The sequence below is a fragment of the Bombina bombina genome, chromosome 4, assembly GCF_027579735.1.
Source record: "Bombina bombina isolate aBomBom1 chromosome 4, aBomBom1.pri, whole genome shotgun sequence".
In the NCBI taxonomy this organism is placed as follows: domain Eukaryota; kingdom Metazoa; phylum Chordata; class Amphibia; order Anura; family Bombinatoridae; genus Bombina; species Bombina bombina.
The window spans coordinates 1,229,087,566-1,229,104,911 of record NC_069502.1 but is presented as its reverse complement, the minus strand read 5'-3'; the positions used below and the strand labels follow the sequence as shown (position 1 = coordinate 1,229,104,911).

The 17,346-nt window shown below is 41.3% G+C and overlaps 1 protein-coding gene across 3 annotated transcripts in view; it reads right to left on the bottom strand.

Annotated features, from left to right (window-relative positions):
- Nucleotides 1–703: 703 nt before the first annotated feature.
- The window catches only part of SRF (serum response factor), a 135,902-nt gene continuing 119,259 nt past the window's right edge, over nt 704–17,346 (bottom strand). For all 3 annotated transcript variants that reach the window (XR_008402140.1, XM_053712773.1, XM_053712772.1), the window contains one exon: nt 704–4,602. Coding sequence is in view for 2 of the 3 variants with exons in the window: in XM_053712773.1 (XP_053568748.1) it covers nt 4,507–4,602 (96 nt within the window). In the remaining variant the exon portion in view is untranslated. The remainder of the gene's footprint in view (nt 4,603–17,346) is intronic.

Sequence of the window (17,346 nt, the reverse complement as noted above, 5' to 3'; positions counted from 1 at the left end):
CTTTGCCGCCTCCTGCTAGGCAGGAGTGATATTTCCAACAGTAATTAATGGTGATCCGTGGACTCATCGAGTCATTAGAAAGAAATTAAACGATCTTACCAGAATCTATGCCGTGGAACAGCGACGTGGTCCTTCAAGTTTGACAGCGCTTCTGACATGGACTTGAGTGAAGAAAGCAGGCAGCAAAACTAGTCAACGCTGATTGCTTAAGGAGCCGTTTATGTAAAACTATCCAGACTCACATTAACAGTCTCCCTGCATCTCCAGACTCTAACTTTCATCAATGCTCTCACTGAGAGGCTGACAAGACACCTCCATAAGGAACTACTCTAACTTCTGACACTTCTCTGCCAACCTCCTGTGACGAAAGGCAAAGAATGACTGGGGGATGAGGGAAGTGGGGGAGGTATTTAAGCCTTTGGCTGGGGTGTCTTTGCCTACTCCTGGTGGCCAGATTATGTATTCCCACAAGTAATTAATGCAGTAGTGGACTCCCCCTGTATTTAGAAGGAAACACCAATTCATCTCTCACTAAAGAATCCCAGGTGTCCCTGCAACCAAGCAAGTAGTAATCTTTGTCCTTACACGTAGATTTAACCGCATCATGCATACAGCTAACACTTCTTTCGTTTTTATGACACAAATTCACACATTTAGCTGCAAACAGAACTCACAAACTAAAAAAAGGACCCCAGGACAAAAGTAGAAAAATGTGCACAAAATGATACATTTATTGAAATATTGTTTTATACAAAAAGGGGGGGTTTATGTACATGGTACTGTGTTTTACTTACACAACTTTCCCTGGGGAAAAAATACACACAAGCACAACAAAAACCAAATCAGAGTAACTTATAAGAAAATAAGTGAAATTTGCACACAATGAAAAGGTCTCAGGAGATCTTTGCAGAAACCCAGCAGCAGCAGCCAATCCATAACTCTCCCCTGGTTCATTTCTGTGATCATTAAACTCTGTTCCTAAAGCAGGAGACATTAGCAGTCACCATCTGAAGGTCAGCAGGTTCATGAGTACCTCTTTACAGAAAGTGTGGTTAATTTATGGAATAGTCTGGTAAGCAATAAAACTGCCTGGTATATAGAGAAGGGGTTTTCTTTACATGATAACATGTACGTTCTGAATCTCATCTGCCATCAAACGTTAGTACTGACACGCTAAAGTCACCCTCCCTGCATGGTGAGCCCAGCAAGTACTGACACTCTAAAGTCACGCTCCCTGCATTAAGTATTACTATAGTACTATATCATTCATGTGTGGTGTCAGAGCATAAAGTATTGTTACTATAGTACTATATCATTCACTTGTGGTGTCAGCATGAAGTATTATTACTATAGTACTATATCATTCACTTGTGGTGTCAGCATGAAGTATTGTTACTATAGTACTATATCATTCACTTGTGGTGTCAGCATGAAGTATTGTTACTATAGTACTATATCATTCACTTGTGGTGTCAGCATTAAGTATTGTTACTATAGTACTATATCATTCACTTGTGGTGTCAGCATGAAGTATTGTTACTATAGTACTATATCATTCATGTGTGGTGTCAAGAGCATTAAGTATTGTTACTATAGTACTATATCATTCACTTGTTGTGTCAGAGCCAAAATCAAACTTTCATTTTTTCAGATAGGGCAGTAATTTTAAAGGGACAGTCTACACCAGAATTTTTATTGTTTTAAAAGATAGCTAATCCCTTTATTACCCATTCCCCAGTATTGCATAACCAACAGTTATATTAATATACTTATTACCTCTGTGATTACCTTGTATCTAAGCCTCTGCAAACTGCCCCTTTATTTCAGTTCTTTTGACAGACTTGCAGTTCAGCCAATCAGTGCCTAACTTCACGTGCACGAGCACAGTGTTATCTATATGAAATACATGATCTAACACCCTCTAGTGGTGAAAAACTTAAAATGCATTCTGAAAAGAGGTGGCCTTTAAGGTCTAAGAAATTAGCATATGAACCTCCCAGGTTAAGCTTTCAACTAAGAAGACCAAGAGAACAAAGCAAAATTGGTGATAAAAGTAAATTGGAAAATTGTTTACAATTACATGCTCTATCTGAATCATAAAAGTTTATTTTGGTCTAGACTGTCCCTTTAAACAATTATCCAATTTACATTTATCATCAAATTTGCTTTGTTCTCTTGGTTTTATTTGTTGAAAGCTAAACATAGGTAGGCTGATATGCTAAAGATATGCTGAACGCCACCTCTCATCTCAGTGCATTATTACAGTTTATCACAGTTAGACAGTGCTTGTACATGTGTGCCATAAAGATAACATTGTACTCACTACCCGTGGAGTTATTTATGAGTCAGCACTGATTGGTTAAAATGAAAGTCTGTCAAAAGCACTGGAGAGGGAGCAGCAGCACAGACAGGTGGGGTAATTAGACATGAATAGGGGCTATTTGGGCCTCACACAAGGGAAGGAGGCTGCTACCATGGTGGGAATCAGACTTACATGAGGGGGACTAGCAGTGAGATTCTCCTGTACCGCCAGGATCGCTGTGTGCAAACCAGTCCCTTACAGCTAGATAAACCCCACCTATTACATCAGTAACGCTACTGATCATGTCACATAACCCCTGGACGTGGGTTGTTTGGCACAATACAGATACAATACCCAGCCGTGGACATGAGCAGGTTTAAGTACGGGGCAAACACCCCTGAGGGGCAAAGAGCAGAAGTCTGATTCCTGAGCTCTTAGGTAATATTTCATGTACTCGCACTGCAGATCAGAATATCCGGGGCTGACAGACAAAACATTTACTTTTAAATAAAAAAAAAAAGGTTAATTATTTTACTATAAAAAATAATTTCAATACAATCTGATAAACCTTGTCCTCCTCTGTATGTATGAAGCTACATATAGGCAACAACTTAATTATAGCAAATTCTGTCAAAATACAGAACCTCTGAGTCTGGGGAGTCCTATCAGGGAGCAGAGAATGTTTATTGGGACCACATTTGAGCCCTGCGATATTTAGGATTGTATACCGATACGAGAGCCACAGGTGGCACAGCCCGTACCGTTGGAACCACATACCCCCTTCTCAAACTAGTTCCTCTCTACATTGTCTGATTGTAAAAAGCAGCAAAACCTCAAATGATATCTACACACCCCTGAATCCAATCCATCATTACAGTACAAGTGATTAGCAAGGCTTTGATATACTGGTAGGTGTCAAGCCCCAGCCCTGTAGTGAACAAATACCCACAGTGTAGGTAATGCAGGAAGTGCCAGAGGAACCTGCTTTATAAAACCTGGATCCACAGGCAGCTGAGCTTTACATAACCGTTATTTAGAAATGTATCACTAAAAGATTAAAAACACAAAAACAAAACTTTCATAATCATTTCCACACTCCCATCCCCCCCCCCCCCCCATATAAAGGTGTGAACTTTACACATTCCCGCACATACATAAATACTGAGAATTCACACTTAGAAAAATAAAGGCTTCTGTTCGGATCTGCTGCAGCGAGGGGTTTATTTACCCTATTGAAACCATTCACCCTCTCACCTCTAGAGGAAGACACACATGGCACCTGAGCAAGCACTCACTGTAGGGAACAAGCCATGATTACAAACATCCCTCTCAGGCGCAGATTCGGCTTTGTTGTAAGCAGACGTCTCACTCAAGTCTGATCTTCATAACCTGCAGGTACTTGTAAACTGCTTTGTAACCTCCCCAGCAGATCCGGTTTTGTTGTACGCAGACGTCTCACTCAGGACTGATCTTCATAACCTGCAGGTGCATCTAGACTGGGTTGTAACCTCCCCAGCAGATCCTTTTTGTTGTACGCAGACGTCTCACTCAGGACTAATCTTCATAACCTGCAGGTACTTGTAGACTGCTTTGTAACCTCCCCAGCAGATCCGGTTTTGTTGTACGCAGACGTCTCACTCAGGACTGATCTTCATAACCTGCAGGTGCATCTAGACTGGGTTGTAACCTCCCCAGCAGATCCGGCTTTGTTGTACGCAGACATCTCACTCAGGACTGATCTTCATAACCTGCAGGTACTTGTAGACTGCTTTGTAACCTCCCCAGCAGATCCGGCTTTGTTGTACGCAGACGTCTCACTCAGGACTGATCTTCATAACCTGCAGGTGCATCTAGACTGGGTTGTAACCTCTCCCCCCCAGATTCTGCAGCAGCTTCAGTGCAAACATCGCTGTTCTGTGTGCTGAGCTTTTCTTTACTTTCCCTAATCAGAAGAACCCCACATCAGTTAACCCTTCATAAAGCACTCATTAGGAAGTGGTGACAGGCACCAATGGCAAAGGGTTAATTCCTACTCAAACTGTCCGAGTTGAAGCTCCTCTTCTGATGGGAAAGTAAATCTTGTTTGTGTGCAATAAACAAAAACATAGGAAGAAGGGAAAACGTGAAAAAGGCAACAATAAATAAGTGGAGCAGTCTGTAAGTTGCTGTGTCAAGCTCCCGACTAGAGGAGGAGTCCAGGGAGTTCAGTCATTTTTATTGTTATGTGAAGTGTCCAGATTAACTACTTGTAGCTCTGTGAGGTTACTGCTGCTGTTTGACTGCTGTCCGATGACGGCCATCTGCAGGGAGAGAAAAAACACTACATTATTCTTGCATATAGCGCTATATTTACACACAGGTACCTATAAAAAGGACATTAAACACTACATAATACTCGCGTATGGCGCTATACGTACACACAGGTACCTATAAAAAGGGATAGTAAACACTACATAATACTCGCATATGGCGCTATACGTACACACAGGTACCTATAAAAGGGATAGTAAACACTACATAATACTCGTGTATGGCGCTATACGTACACACAGGTACCTATAAAAGGGACATTAAACACTACATAATACTCTCGTATGGCGCTATACGTACACACAGGTACCTATAAAAAGGGACATTAAACACTAAATACTCGCGTATGGCGCTATATGTACACACAGGTACCTATAAAAAGGGATATTAAACACTACATAATACTCGCGTATGGCGCTATACGTACACACAGGTACCTATAAAAGGGATATTAAACACTACATAATACTCGCGTATGGCGCTATACGTACACACAGGTACCTATAAAAGGGATATTAAACACTACATAATACTAGTGTATGGCGCCATACGTACACACAGGTACCTATAAAAGGGACATTAAACACTACATAATACTCTCGTATGGCGCTATACGTACACACAGGTACCTATAAAAAGGGACATTAAACTACATAATACTCGCGTATGGCGCTATACCTACACACAGGTACCTATAAAAAGGGACATTAAACTACATAATACTCGCGTATGGCGCTATACGTACACAAAGGTACCTATAAAAAGGGACATTAAACTACATAATACTCGCGTATGGCGCTATACGTACACACAGGTACCTATAAAACAAAGCTACTCACAAAAGGGACGTTAAAGTGATAGTAAATTTCAGAGCAATAAAAAGAAAATATTAGTTTGCAAGTAAAACTAATTTTTTTTTAATTTTTTTTTTTTTTAAGTATTTATATTTAAAAATTAAAAGGTTTATAATTCTAATTGGTATTGTCTGTTCCTCCACCCCCCTTCATTTCCTCTTTTGGCTGGGCTGTGATTATAGAGCAGTCCAAGCTCTCTACATTGGCCGCCTAAGGGCTTTAATTGGGCTAGACTTCAAGATTGTCAAATGACACACAGGGTGATTTGATGTTCACTAGAATTGTCACAAAAAAAAAAAAAAAAAAAAAAAGAAGTTAATCGAAGTGGGCCGGCTGTATGGCGCTATACATACACACAGGTAGCTATAAAACAAAGCTACCCACAAAGGGAGGTTAAACACTACATTATACTCTTATATGGTACTATACATACACAGGTATGTATGAAAACAAAATGTATGCTTACCCGATAAATTAAATTTTCTTTCCGGGCATGGAGAGTCCACAAATCCTTTCTAATTACTAGTGGTAATTCAACTCCTGGCCACCAGGAGGAAGCAAAGAACACCCCAGCAAAGCTATAAGTATCCCTACCAATTCCCATAATCCCAAGTCATTCAGCCAAGTGAATACAGAAAGAAGAGGTGCCTGAAGTTTAGAAGATAAATAAGCCGTCTTGAATATTAGAAAAAGTGCGGGTCGTGGACTCTCCATGCCAGGAAAGAAAATAATTTATCAGGTAAGCATAGATTTTGTTTTCTTTTGAATGGCATGGAGAATCCACAAATCCATTCTAATTACTAGTGGGAACCAATACCCAAGTTAGAGGACACCGAATGGAAAGGGAGAGAGAACAAGACAAGCAGACCTAAACTGACAGCACCACCGCTTGAAGAATCTCCCAAAAGAAGCCTCAGCTGAGGCAAAAACATACAATTTTGAAAAAGTTAGTAACGAGGACCAAGTGGGCCCCCTTGCAAATTTGCTCCACTAAAGAGACTTGTTTTTAAAGGCCCAGGAAGAAGAAACAGTCCAAGTTGAATGAGCCATAATCCTCTCAGGAGGCTCTCGTCCAGCTGTCTCATATGCCAGCCGAATAAGACTCCTCAACCAAAAAGTAGTAGTTGACGTGGCCCTTTGGCCCTTATGTTTACCAGCAACCACCACAAAAAGGGCAGAAGATTGACAAAAATCGTTAGCCTGGAGACAGAACTTTAGAGCACGAACCACATCCAGGTTATGAAACCGATGCACCTTCTGAGAAGGATTAGGACACAATGAAGGAACAACAATTTCCTGATTGACATTGCAATCTAGAACCACCTTAGGAAGAAATCCCAATTTAGTACGAAAGACCACCTTATCCGCATGAAAAATAAGGTAAGGATGATCACACTGCAGAGCCGAAAGTTCTGAAACGCTACAAGCAGAAGAAATAGCCAACAAAAACAGAACTTTCCAAGACGACAGTTTAATATCAACAGAATGCATAGGCTCAAACTGAGCCTGCTGCAAAACCCAAAGAACAAGATAAAGACTCCAAGGAGGAGTAACCGGTTTAAACACAGGCCTGATTCTGACCAGTGCCTGAACAAAAAAGACTGAACATCCAGTAACTCGGCCAAACGTTTATGCAATAGAACCGAAAGGGCAGAGATCTGACCCTTCAGAGAACGGACAAACCATTCTCCAGACCCTCATGGAGAAAAGACAAAACTTACTTTACACCGAAGGAAAACCCTGAGATTCGCAACAGAATAAATGTGTGCCAAACCCTGAGATATATTTTGCGAGTTACCGGCTTACGAGCCTGGATCAATGTGTCAACCTTTTCAGAAAAACCTCATCTAGACAAGACTAGGCGTTCAACCTACATGCAGTCAGCTTCAGAGAATCTAGATTTGGATGAAGAAAAAGGACCCTGAAGTAGAAGGTCCTTCAGCAGCAATCTCCACGGAGGAAACGACAACATCTTCACCAGGTCCGCAAACCAAATTCTGCGAGGCCAAGCTGGAGAAATTAGAATCAGATGCCAGCTCCTGTTTGGCCCTTCTTCCTTGGGTAATAGCCCGGATCAAACGGAGGAAACTGGTATTTCAGACCGAAATCCCATGGAACCGCAAGAGCGTCCACCAGAGCTGCTTGCAGGTCCCTTGATCTGGACCCATATCTTGGAAGCTTGGTGTTTAGATGAGACACCATCAGGTTAGACTCCAGAACCCCCACCTGAGGGTTATCTTTAAGAAAACATTTCCGGATGAAGAGCCCACTCCCCTGGGTGAAAAGTCTGCCTACTAAGGTAATCTGCTTCCCAGTTGTTCACACCTGGCATGCAAATGGCCGAAATGTGGCAGTTGTGAGACTCCGCCCACAGAAGGATGCGAGAAACTTCCTTTGCTAAGGAATTCCTGATGGTTGGTATAAGTCACTGATGTGATGTTGTCCGATTGGAATTTGATAAACCGGACCGAACTCAATTGAGGCCATGCTATCAAAGCATTGTAGATTGCTCTCAGTTCCAAAATATTGATTGGGAGGACAGACTCCTCCTGAGACGAGGTCCCATGAGCTCTTAAGGGACTCCAAATTGCTCCCCAGCCTGAAAGGCTGGCATCCGTAGTCAATCTCCCAAGATGGTCTCAAGAAGCATGTGCCTTGAGACAGATGATCCTGAGAGCCCCCAGGAGAGAGAATCTCCAGGTTGTCCTTTGAGAGAGGTCCGAGTGGTCTCCGTTCCATTGTCCGAGCATGCATAACTGTAGAGGTCTCAGATGAAAGCGAGCAAAAGGAATATTGTCCATGGAGGCCACCATGAGACCAATTACTTCCATACACTGAGCCACTGAGGGTCGGACAGAGGACTAAAGATAAAGGGAGGCTGAAAGAAGATTGGATTTTCTTGCTTCTGTTAAGAAAATCTGTTTTTTGATTGTCCCCAAAAAACAGACCCTGGTACTTTGAATCAGGAAACTTGTCCAGATTCACTATCCACCCATGAGAACAAAGAGTAAACAGGGAATCCGTATGGGATTTTGCTAAATGAAAAGACCATGCCAGAATCAAGATATCATCCAGGTATGGAGCCGCCACAATTCCCTGAGACCTGGCCACTGCCAAAAGAGCCCCCAGAACCTTCATAAAAATTCTGGGAGCTGTGGCCAGACCAAAAGGAAGAGCTACAAACTGATGTTTGTCTAGAAAAGCAAATCGAAGGAATTGAAAATGATCCTTGTAGATAGGAACATTAAGGTAAGCATCCTTTAGTTCAGTGGTGGTCATGAATTGACCCTCCTGAACCATCGGGAGAATGGAAAAAATGGTCTTCATTTTGAAGGACAGAACCCTAAGAAATTTGTTGAGTCATTTCAGGTCCAAAATGGGTTGAAAAGTTCCCTCTTTCTTGGGAACCATAACAGATTGGAATAAAATCCTCAGCCTTGTTCTGCAAGAGGAACAGGGACGATCACTCCTTGGGAAGAGAGATCCCTGACAATTTAAGAATGCTTTTATTTCTTTCATGTAATTAGCAAGAGTCCATGAGCTAGTGACGTATGGGATATACATTCCTACCAGGAGGGGCAAAGTTTCCCAAACCTCAAAATGCCTATAAATACACCCCTCACCACACCCACAAATCAGTTTTACAAACTTTGCCTCCTATGGAGGTGGTGAAGTAAGTTTGTGCTAGATTCTACGTTGACATGCGCTCCGCAGCAGGTTGGAGCCCGGTTTTCCTCTCAGCGTGCAGTGAATGTCAGAGGGATGTGAAGAGAGTATTGCCTATTTGAATTCAATGATCTCCTTCTACGGGGTCTATTTCATAGGTTCTCTGTTATCGGTCGTAGAGATTCATCTCTTACCTCCCTTTTCAGATCGACGATATACTCTTATATATACCATTACCTCTACTGATTCTCGTTTCAGTACTGGTTTGGCTTTCTACTTCATATAGATGAGTGTCCTGGGGTAAGTAAGTCTTATTTTTGTGACACTCTAAGCTATGGTTGGGCACTTTTATATAAAGTTCTAAATATGTGTTTAAACATTTATTTGCCTTGATTCAGGATGTTCAACGTTCCTTATTTCAGACAGTCAGTTTCATATTTGGGATAATGCATATGAATAAATCAATTTTTTTCTTACCTTAAAATTTGACTTTTTTCCCTGTGGGCTGTTAGGCTCGCGGGGGGCTGAAAATGCTTCATTTTATTGCGTCATTCTTGGCGCAAAATTTTTTCTTTTTGTTTCCGGCGTCATACGTGTCACCGGAAGTTGCGTCATTTTTTGACTTTTTTTTGCGCCAAAAGTGTCGGCGTTACCGGATGTGGCGTAATTTTTGGCGCCAAAAGCATTTAGGCGCCAAATAATGTGGGCGTCTTTTTTGGCGCTAAAAAAATTATGGGCGTCACTATTGTCTCCACATTATTTAAGTCTCATTGTTTATTGCTTCTGGTTGCTAGAAGCTTGTTCACTGGCATTTTTTCCCATTCCTGAAACTGTCATTTAAGGAATTTGATCAATTTTGCTTTATATGTTGTTTTTTCTGTTACATATTGCAAGATGTCCCAGATTGACCCCGAGTCAGAAGATACTTCTGGAAAATCGCTGCCTGGTGCTGGATCTACCAAAGTTAAGTGTATTTGCTGTAAACTTGTGGTATCTGTTCCTCCAGCTGTTTGTAATGAATGTCATGACAAACTTGTTAATGCAGATAATATTTCCTTTAGTAATGTTACATTACCTGTTGTGGTTCCATCAACATCTAATACTCAGAGTGTTCCTGTTAACATAAGAGATTTTGTTTCTAAATCCATTAAGAAGGCTATGTCTGTTATTCCCCCTTCTAGTAAACGTAAAAGGTCTTTTAAAACTTCTCATTTTTCAGATGAATTTTTAAATGAACATCATCATTCTGATTCTGATAAGGATTCCTCTGGTTCAGAGGATTCTGTTTCAGAGGTTGATGCTGATAAATCTTCATATTTGTTCAAAATGGAATGTATTTGTTCTTTACTTAAAGAGGTCTTAATTGCATTAGAAATAGAGGATTCTGGTCCTCTTGATACTAAATCTAAACGTTTAAATAAGGTTTTTAAATCTCCTGTAGTTATTCCAGAAGTTTTTCCTGTCCCTGATGCTATTTCTGAAGTAATCTCCAGGGAATGGAATATTTTGGGTAATTCATTTACTCCTTCTAAACGTTTTAAGCAATTATATCCTGTGCCATCTGACAGATTAGAGTTTTGGGACAAAATCCCTAAGGTTGATGGGGCTATCTCTACTCTTGCTAAACGTACTACTATTCCTACGGCCGATAGTACTTCCTTTAAAGATCCTTTAGATAGGAAAATTGAATCCTTTCTAAGAAAAGCTTACTTATGTTCAGGTAATCTTCTTAGACCTGCTATATCTTTAGCGGATGTTGCTGCAGCTTCAACTTTTTGGTTAGAAGCTTTAGCGCAACAATTAACAGATCATAATTCTCATAGCATTGTTAATCTTCTTCAACATGCTAATAATTTTATTTGTGATGCCATCTTTGATATCATTAGGGTTGATGTCAGGTATATGTCTCTAGCTATTTTAGCTAGAAGAGCTTTATGGCTTAAAACTTGGAATGCTGATATGTCTTCTAAGTCAACTTTGCTTTCCCTTTCTTTCCAGGGTAATAAATTATTTGGTTCACAGTTGGATTCTATTATTTCAACTGTTACTGGGGGGAAAGGAACTTTTTTACCACAGGATAAAAAATCTAAAGGTAAATTTAGGTCTAATAATCGTTTTCGTTCCTTTCGTCACAATAAGGAACAAAAGCCTGATCCTTCACCCTCAGGAGCGGTATCAGTTTGGAAACCATCTCCAGTCTGGAATAAATCCAAGCCTTTTAGAAAACCAAAGCCAGCTCCAAGTCAACATGAAGGTGCGGCCCTCGTTCCAGCCCAGCTGGTAGGGGGCAGATTACGATTTTTCAAAGAAATTTGGATCAATTCAATATCTTTGGATTCAGAACATTGTTTCAGAAGGGTACAGAATTGGCTTCAAGATAAGGCCTCCTGCAAGAAGATTTTTTCTTTCCCGTGTCCCAGTAAATCCAGCGAAGGCTCAAGCATTTCTGAAATGTGTTTTAGATCTAGAGTTGGCTGGAGTAATTATGCCAGTTCCAGTTCTGGAACAGGGGCTGGGGTTTTATTCAAATCTCTTCATTGTACCAAAGGAGGAGAATTCCTTCAGACCAGTTCTGGATTTAAAAATATTGAATCGTTATGCAAGGATACCAACATTCAAAATGGTAACTATAAGGACTATCCTGCCTTTTGTTCAGCAAGGGCATTATATGTCCACAATAGATTTACAGGATGCATATCTGCATATTCCGATTCATCCAGATCACTATCAGTTTCTGAGAGTCTCTTTTCTAGACAAGCATTTCCAGTTTGTGGCTCTGCCGTTTGGCCTAGCAACAGCTCCAAGGATTTTTACAAAGGTTCTCTGTGCCCTGCTATCTGTAATCAGAGAACAGGGTATTGTGGTATTTCCTTATTTGGACGATATCTTGGTACTTGCTCAGTCTTCACTTTTAGCAGAATCTCATACGAATCAACTTGTATTGTTTCTTCGAGAACATGGTTGGAGGATCAATTTACCAAAGAGTTCATTGATTCCTCAGACTAGGGTAACCTTTTTAGGTTTCCAGATAGATTCAGTGTCCATGACTCTGTCGCTAACAGAAAAAAAGACGTCTGAAATTGGTTTCAGCTTGTAGAAACCTTCAGTCTCAATCATTCCCTTCGGTAGCCTTATGCATGGAAATTCTAGGTCTTATGACTGCTGCATCGGACGCGATCCCCTTTGCTCGTTTTCACATGCGACCTCTTCAGCTTTGTATGCTGAACCAGTGGTGCAGGGATTACACAAAGATATCTCAATTGATATCTCTAAAACAGATTGTACGACACTCTGACGTGGTGGACAGATCACCATCGTTTAGTTCAGGGGGCTTCTTTTGTTCTTCCGACCTGGACTGTGATTTCAACAGATGCAAGTCTGACAGGTTGGGGAGCTGTTTGGGGGTCTCTGACAGCACAAGGGGTTTGGGAATCTCAGGAGGTGAGATTACCAATCAGTATTTTGGAACTCCGTGCAATTTTCAGAGCTCTTCAGTCATGGCCTCTTCTAAGGAGAGAATCGTTCATTTGTTTTCAGACAGACAATGTCACAACTGTGGCATACATCAATCATCAAGGAGGGACTCACAGTCCTCTGGCTATGAAAGAAGTATCTTGAATACTGGTATGGGCGGAATCCAGCTCCTGTCTAATTTCTGCGGTTCATATCCCAGGTATAGACAATTGGGAAGCGGATTATCTCAGTCGCCAAACGTTACATCCGGGCGAATGGTCTCTTCACCCAGAGGTTTTTCTTCAGATTGTTCAAATGTGGGGACTTCCAGAAATAGATCCGATGGCTTCTCATCTAAACAAGAAACTTCCCAGGTATCTGTCCAGATCCAGGGATCCTCAGGCGGAAGCAGTGGATGCATTGTCACTTCCTTGGAAGTATCATCCTGCCTATATCTTTCCACCTCTAGTTCTTCTTCCAAGAGTAATTTCCAAGATTCTGAAGGAATGCTCGTTTGTTCTGCTGGTGGCTCCAGCACGGCCTCACAGGTTTTGGTATGCGGATCTTGTCCGGATGGCCTCTTGCCAACCGTGGACTCTTCCGTTAAGACCAGACCTTCTGTCGCAAGGACCTTTTTTCCATCAGGATCTCAAATCCTTAAATTTGAAGGTATGGAGATTGAATGCTTGATTCTTAGTCAAAGAGGTTTCTCTGACTCTGTGATTAATACTATGTTACAGGCTCGTAAATCTGTATCTAGGAAGATATATTATCAAGTCTGGAAGACTTACATTTCTTGGTGTCTTTCTCATCATTTTCCCTGGCATTCTTTTAGAATTCAGAGATTTTTACAGTTTCTTCAGGATGGTTTGGATAAAGGTTTGTCTGCAAGTTCCTTGAAAGGACAAATCTCTGCTCTTTCTGTTCTTTTTCACAGAAAGATTGCTAATCTTCCTGATATTCATTGTTTTGTACAAGCTTTGGTTTGTATAAAGCCTGTTATTAAGTCAATTTCTCCTCCTTGGAGTTTGAATTTGGTTCTGGGGGCTCTTCAAGCTCCTCCTTTTGAACCTATGCATTCACTGGACATTAAACTATTTTCTTGGAAAGTTTTGTTTCTTTTGGCCATCTCTTCTGCTAGAAGAGTTTCTGAATTATCTGCTCTTTCTTGTGAGACTCCTTTTCTGATTTTTCATCAGGATAAGGCGGTGTTGCGAACTTCTTTTAAATTTTTACCTAAGGTTGTGAATTCTAACAACATTAGTAGAGAAATTTTGGTGCCTTCATTGTGTCCTAATCCTAAGAATTCTAAGGAAAGATCTTTGCATTCTTTGGATGTAGTTAGAGCTTTGAAATATTATGTTGTAGCTACTAAGAATTTCCGAAAGACTTCTAGTCTATTTGTTATCTTTTCCGGTTCTAGGAAAGGTCAGAAGGCCTCTGCCATTTCTTTGGCATCTTGGTTGAAATCTTTAATTCATCATGCTTATGTTGAGTCGGGTAAAACTCCGCCTCAAAGGATTACAGCTCATTCTACTAGGTCAGTTTCTTCTTCCTGGGCGTTTAGGAATGAAGCTTCGGTTGATCAGATTTGCAAAGCAGCAACTTGGTCTTCTTTGCATACTTTTACTAAATTCTACCATTTTGATGTATTTTCTTCTTCTGAAGCAGTTTTTGGTAGAAAAGTACTTCAGGCAGCTGTTTCAGTTTGATGCTTCTGCTTATAATTTCAGTTTTTTTCATTTTAAAACTTTATTTTGGGTGTGGATTATTTTCAGCGGAATTGGCTGTCTTTATTTTATCCCTCCCTCTCTAGTGACTCTTGCGTGGAAGATCCACATCTTGGGTAGTCATTATCCCATACGTCACTAGCTCATTGACTCTTGCTAATTACATGAAAGAAAACATAATTTATGTAAGAACTTACCTGATAAATTCATTTCTTTCATATTAGCAAGAGTCCATGAGGCCCACCCTTTTTTGTGGTGGTTATGATTTTTTTGTATAAAGCACAATTATTCCAATTCCTTATTTTTTATGCTTTCGCACTTTTGTCTTATCACCCCACTTCTTGGCTATGCGTTAAACTGATTTGTGGGTGTGGTGAGGGGTGTATTTATAGGCATTTTGAGGTTTGGGAAACTTTGCCCCTCCTGGTAGAAATGTATATCCCATACGTCACTAGCTCATGGACTCTTGCTAATATGAAAGAAATGAATTTATCAGGTAAGTTCTTACATAAATTATGTTTTTTTCCTGGTTTACAGATAACCTTCACAGGAGAAATCTGCCTCTCTGAGGTCAAGATTTGAAACATATCTTGTATCCGTGAAAGACCACCTCCACCACCCAAGGATCAGTAACATATCAAATTCAAGTCTTTTAAAAAAGAGAAAGTCTGCCCCCTACTTGATCCAAACAGACCGGGGGCGAATCCTTCATGCCGATTTGTTCTCAGAAGAAGGCTGCTTGCCCTTATTCCAAGGTTGGTTAGGTTTCCAGGAGGACTTGGCCTGTTCAGGCTTGGAAAAAAAGAGGAATTTTGTTCCTTGAAATTGCGGAATGAAAATTAGAAGCTTGGCAACCCCTAGGTCTAATCTTATCTTGGAAAAGAAAAACCCCTTTTCCACCCGTGACAGTGGAAATTATGGCATCCAAACAAGATCTTCCCTCTAAAAGGAAGGGAGAGAAGTCTAGACTTGGAAAGCATGTCTGCCGACCAGGACTTAAGCCACAAGGGTCTGCAAGATAGAATAGCAAGACTTGATGTTTTCACACTCAGGCATACAACCTGCATACTGGCATCACAAATAACAGAATTTATGCTTACCTGATAAATTACTTTCTCCAACGGTGTGTCCGGTCCACGGCGTCATCCTTACTTGTGGGATATTCTCTTCCCCAACAGGAAATGGCAAAGAGCCCAGCAAAGCTGGTCACATGATCCCTCCTAGGCTCCGCCTACCCCAGTCATTCGACCGACGTTAAGGAGGAATATTTGCATAGGAGAAACCATATGGTACCGTGGTGACTGTAGTTAAAGAAAATAAATTATCAGACCTGATTAAAAAAACCAGGGCGGGCCGTGGACCGGACACACCGTTGGAGAAAGTAATTTATCAGGTAAACATAAATTCTGTTTTCTCCAACATAGGTGTGTCCGGTCCACGGCGTCATCCTTACTTGTGGGAACCAATACCAAAGCTTTAGGACACGGATGAAGGGAGGGAGCAAATCAGGTCACCTAAATGGAAGGCACCACGGCTTGCAAAACCTTTCTCCCAAAAATAGCCTCAGAAGAAGCAAAAGTATCAAACTTGTAAAATTTGGTAAAAGTGTGCAGTGAAGACCAAGTCGCTGCCCTAGATATCTGATCAACAGAAGCCTCGTTCTTGAAGGCCCATGTGGAAGCCACAGCCCTAGTGGAATGAGCTGTGATTCTTTCGGGAGGCTGCCGTCCGGCAGTCTCGTAAGCCAATCTGATGATGCTTTTAATCCAAAAAGAGAGAGAGGTAGAAGTTGCTTTTTGACCTCTCCTTTTACCGGAATAAACAACAAACAAGGAAGATGTTTGTCTAAAATCCTTTGTAGCATCTAAATAGAATTTTAGAGCGCGAACAACATCCAAATTGTGCAACAAACGTTCCTTCTTTGAAACTGGTTTCGGACACAGAGAAGGTACGATAATCTCCTGGTTAATGTTTTTGTTAGAAACAACTTTTGGAAGAAAACCAGGTTTAGTACGTAAAACCACCTTATCTGCATGGAACACCAGATAAGGAGGAGAACACTGCAGAGCAGATAATTCTGAAACTCTTCTAGCAGAAGAAATTGCAACTAAAAACAAAACTTTCCAAGATAATAACTTAATATCAACGGAATGTAAGGGTTCAAACGGAACCCCCTGAAGAACTGAAAGAACTAAATTGAGACTCCAAGGAGGAGTCAAAGGTTTGTAAACAGGCTTAATTCTAACCAGAGCCTGAACAAAGGCTTGAACATCTGGCACAGCGGCCAGCTTTTTGTGAAGTAACACAGACAAGGCAGAAATCTGTCCCTTCAGGGAACTTGCAGATAATCCTTTTTCCAATCCTTCTTGAAGGAAGGATAGAATCCTAGGAATCTTAACCGTGTCCCAAGGGAATCCTTTAGATTCACACCACCAGATATATTTTTTCCAAATTTTGTGGTAAATCTTTCTAGTTACAGGCTTTCTGGCCTGAACAAGAGTATCGATAACAGAATCTGAGAATCCTCGCTTCGATAAGATCAAGCGTTCAATCTCCAAGCAGTCAGCTGGAGTGAAACCAGATTCGGATGTTCGAACGGACCCTGAACAAGAAGGTCTCGTCTCAAAGGTAGCTTCCAAGGAGGAGCCGATGACATATTCACCAGATCTGCGTACCAAGTCCTGCGTGGCCACGCAGGAGCTATCAAGATCACCGACGCCCTCTCCTGATTGATCCTGGCTACCAGCCTGGGGATGAGAGGAAACGGCGGGAACACATAAGCTAGTTTGAAGGTCCAAGGTGCTACTAGTGCATCCACTAGAGCCGCCTTGGGATCCCTGGATCTGGACCCGTAGCAAGGAACTTTGAAGTTCTGACGAGAGGCCATCAGATCCATGTCTGGAATGCCCCACAGCTGAGTGACTTGGGCAAAGATTTCCGGATGGAGTTCCCACTCCCCCGGATGCAATGTCTGACGACTCAGAAAATCCGCTTCCCAATTTTCCACTCCTGGGATGTGGATAGCAGACAG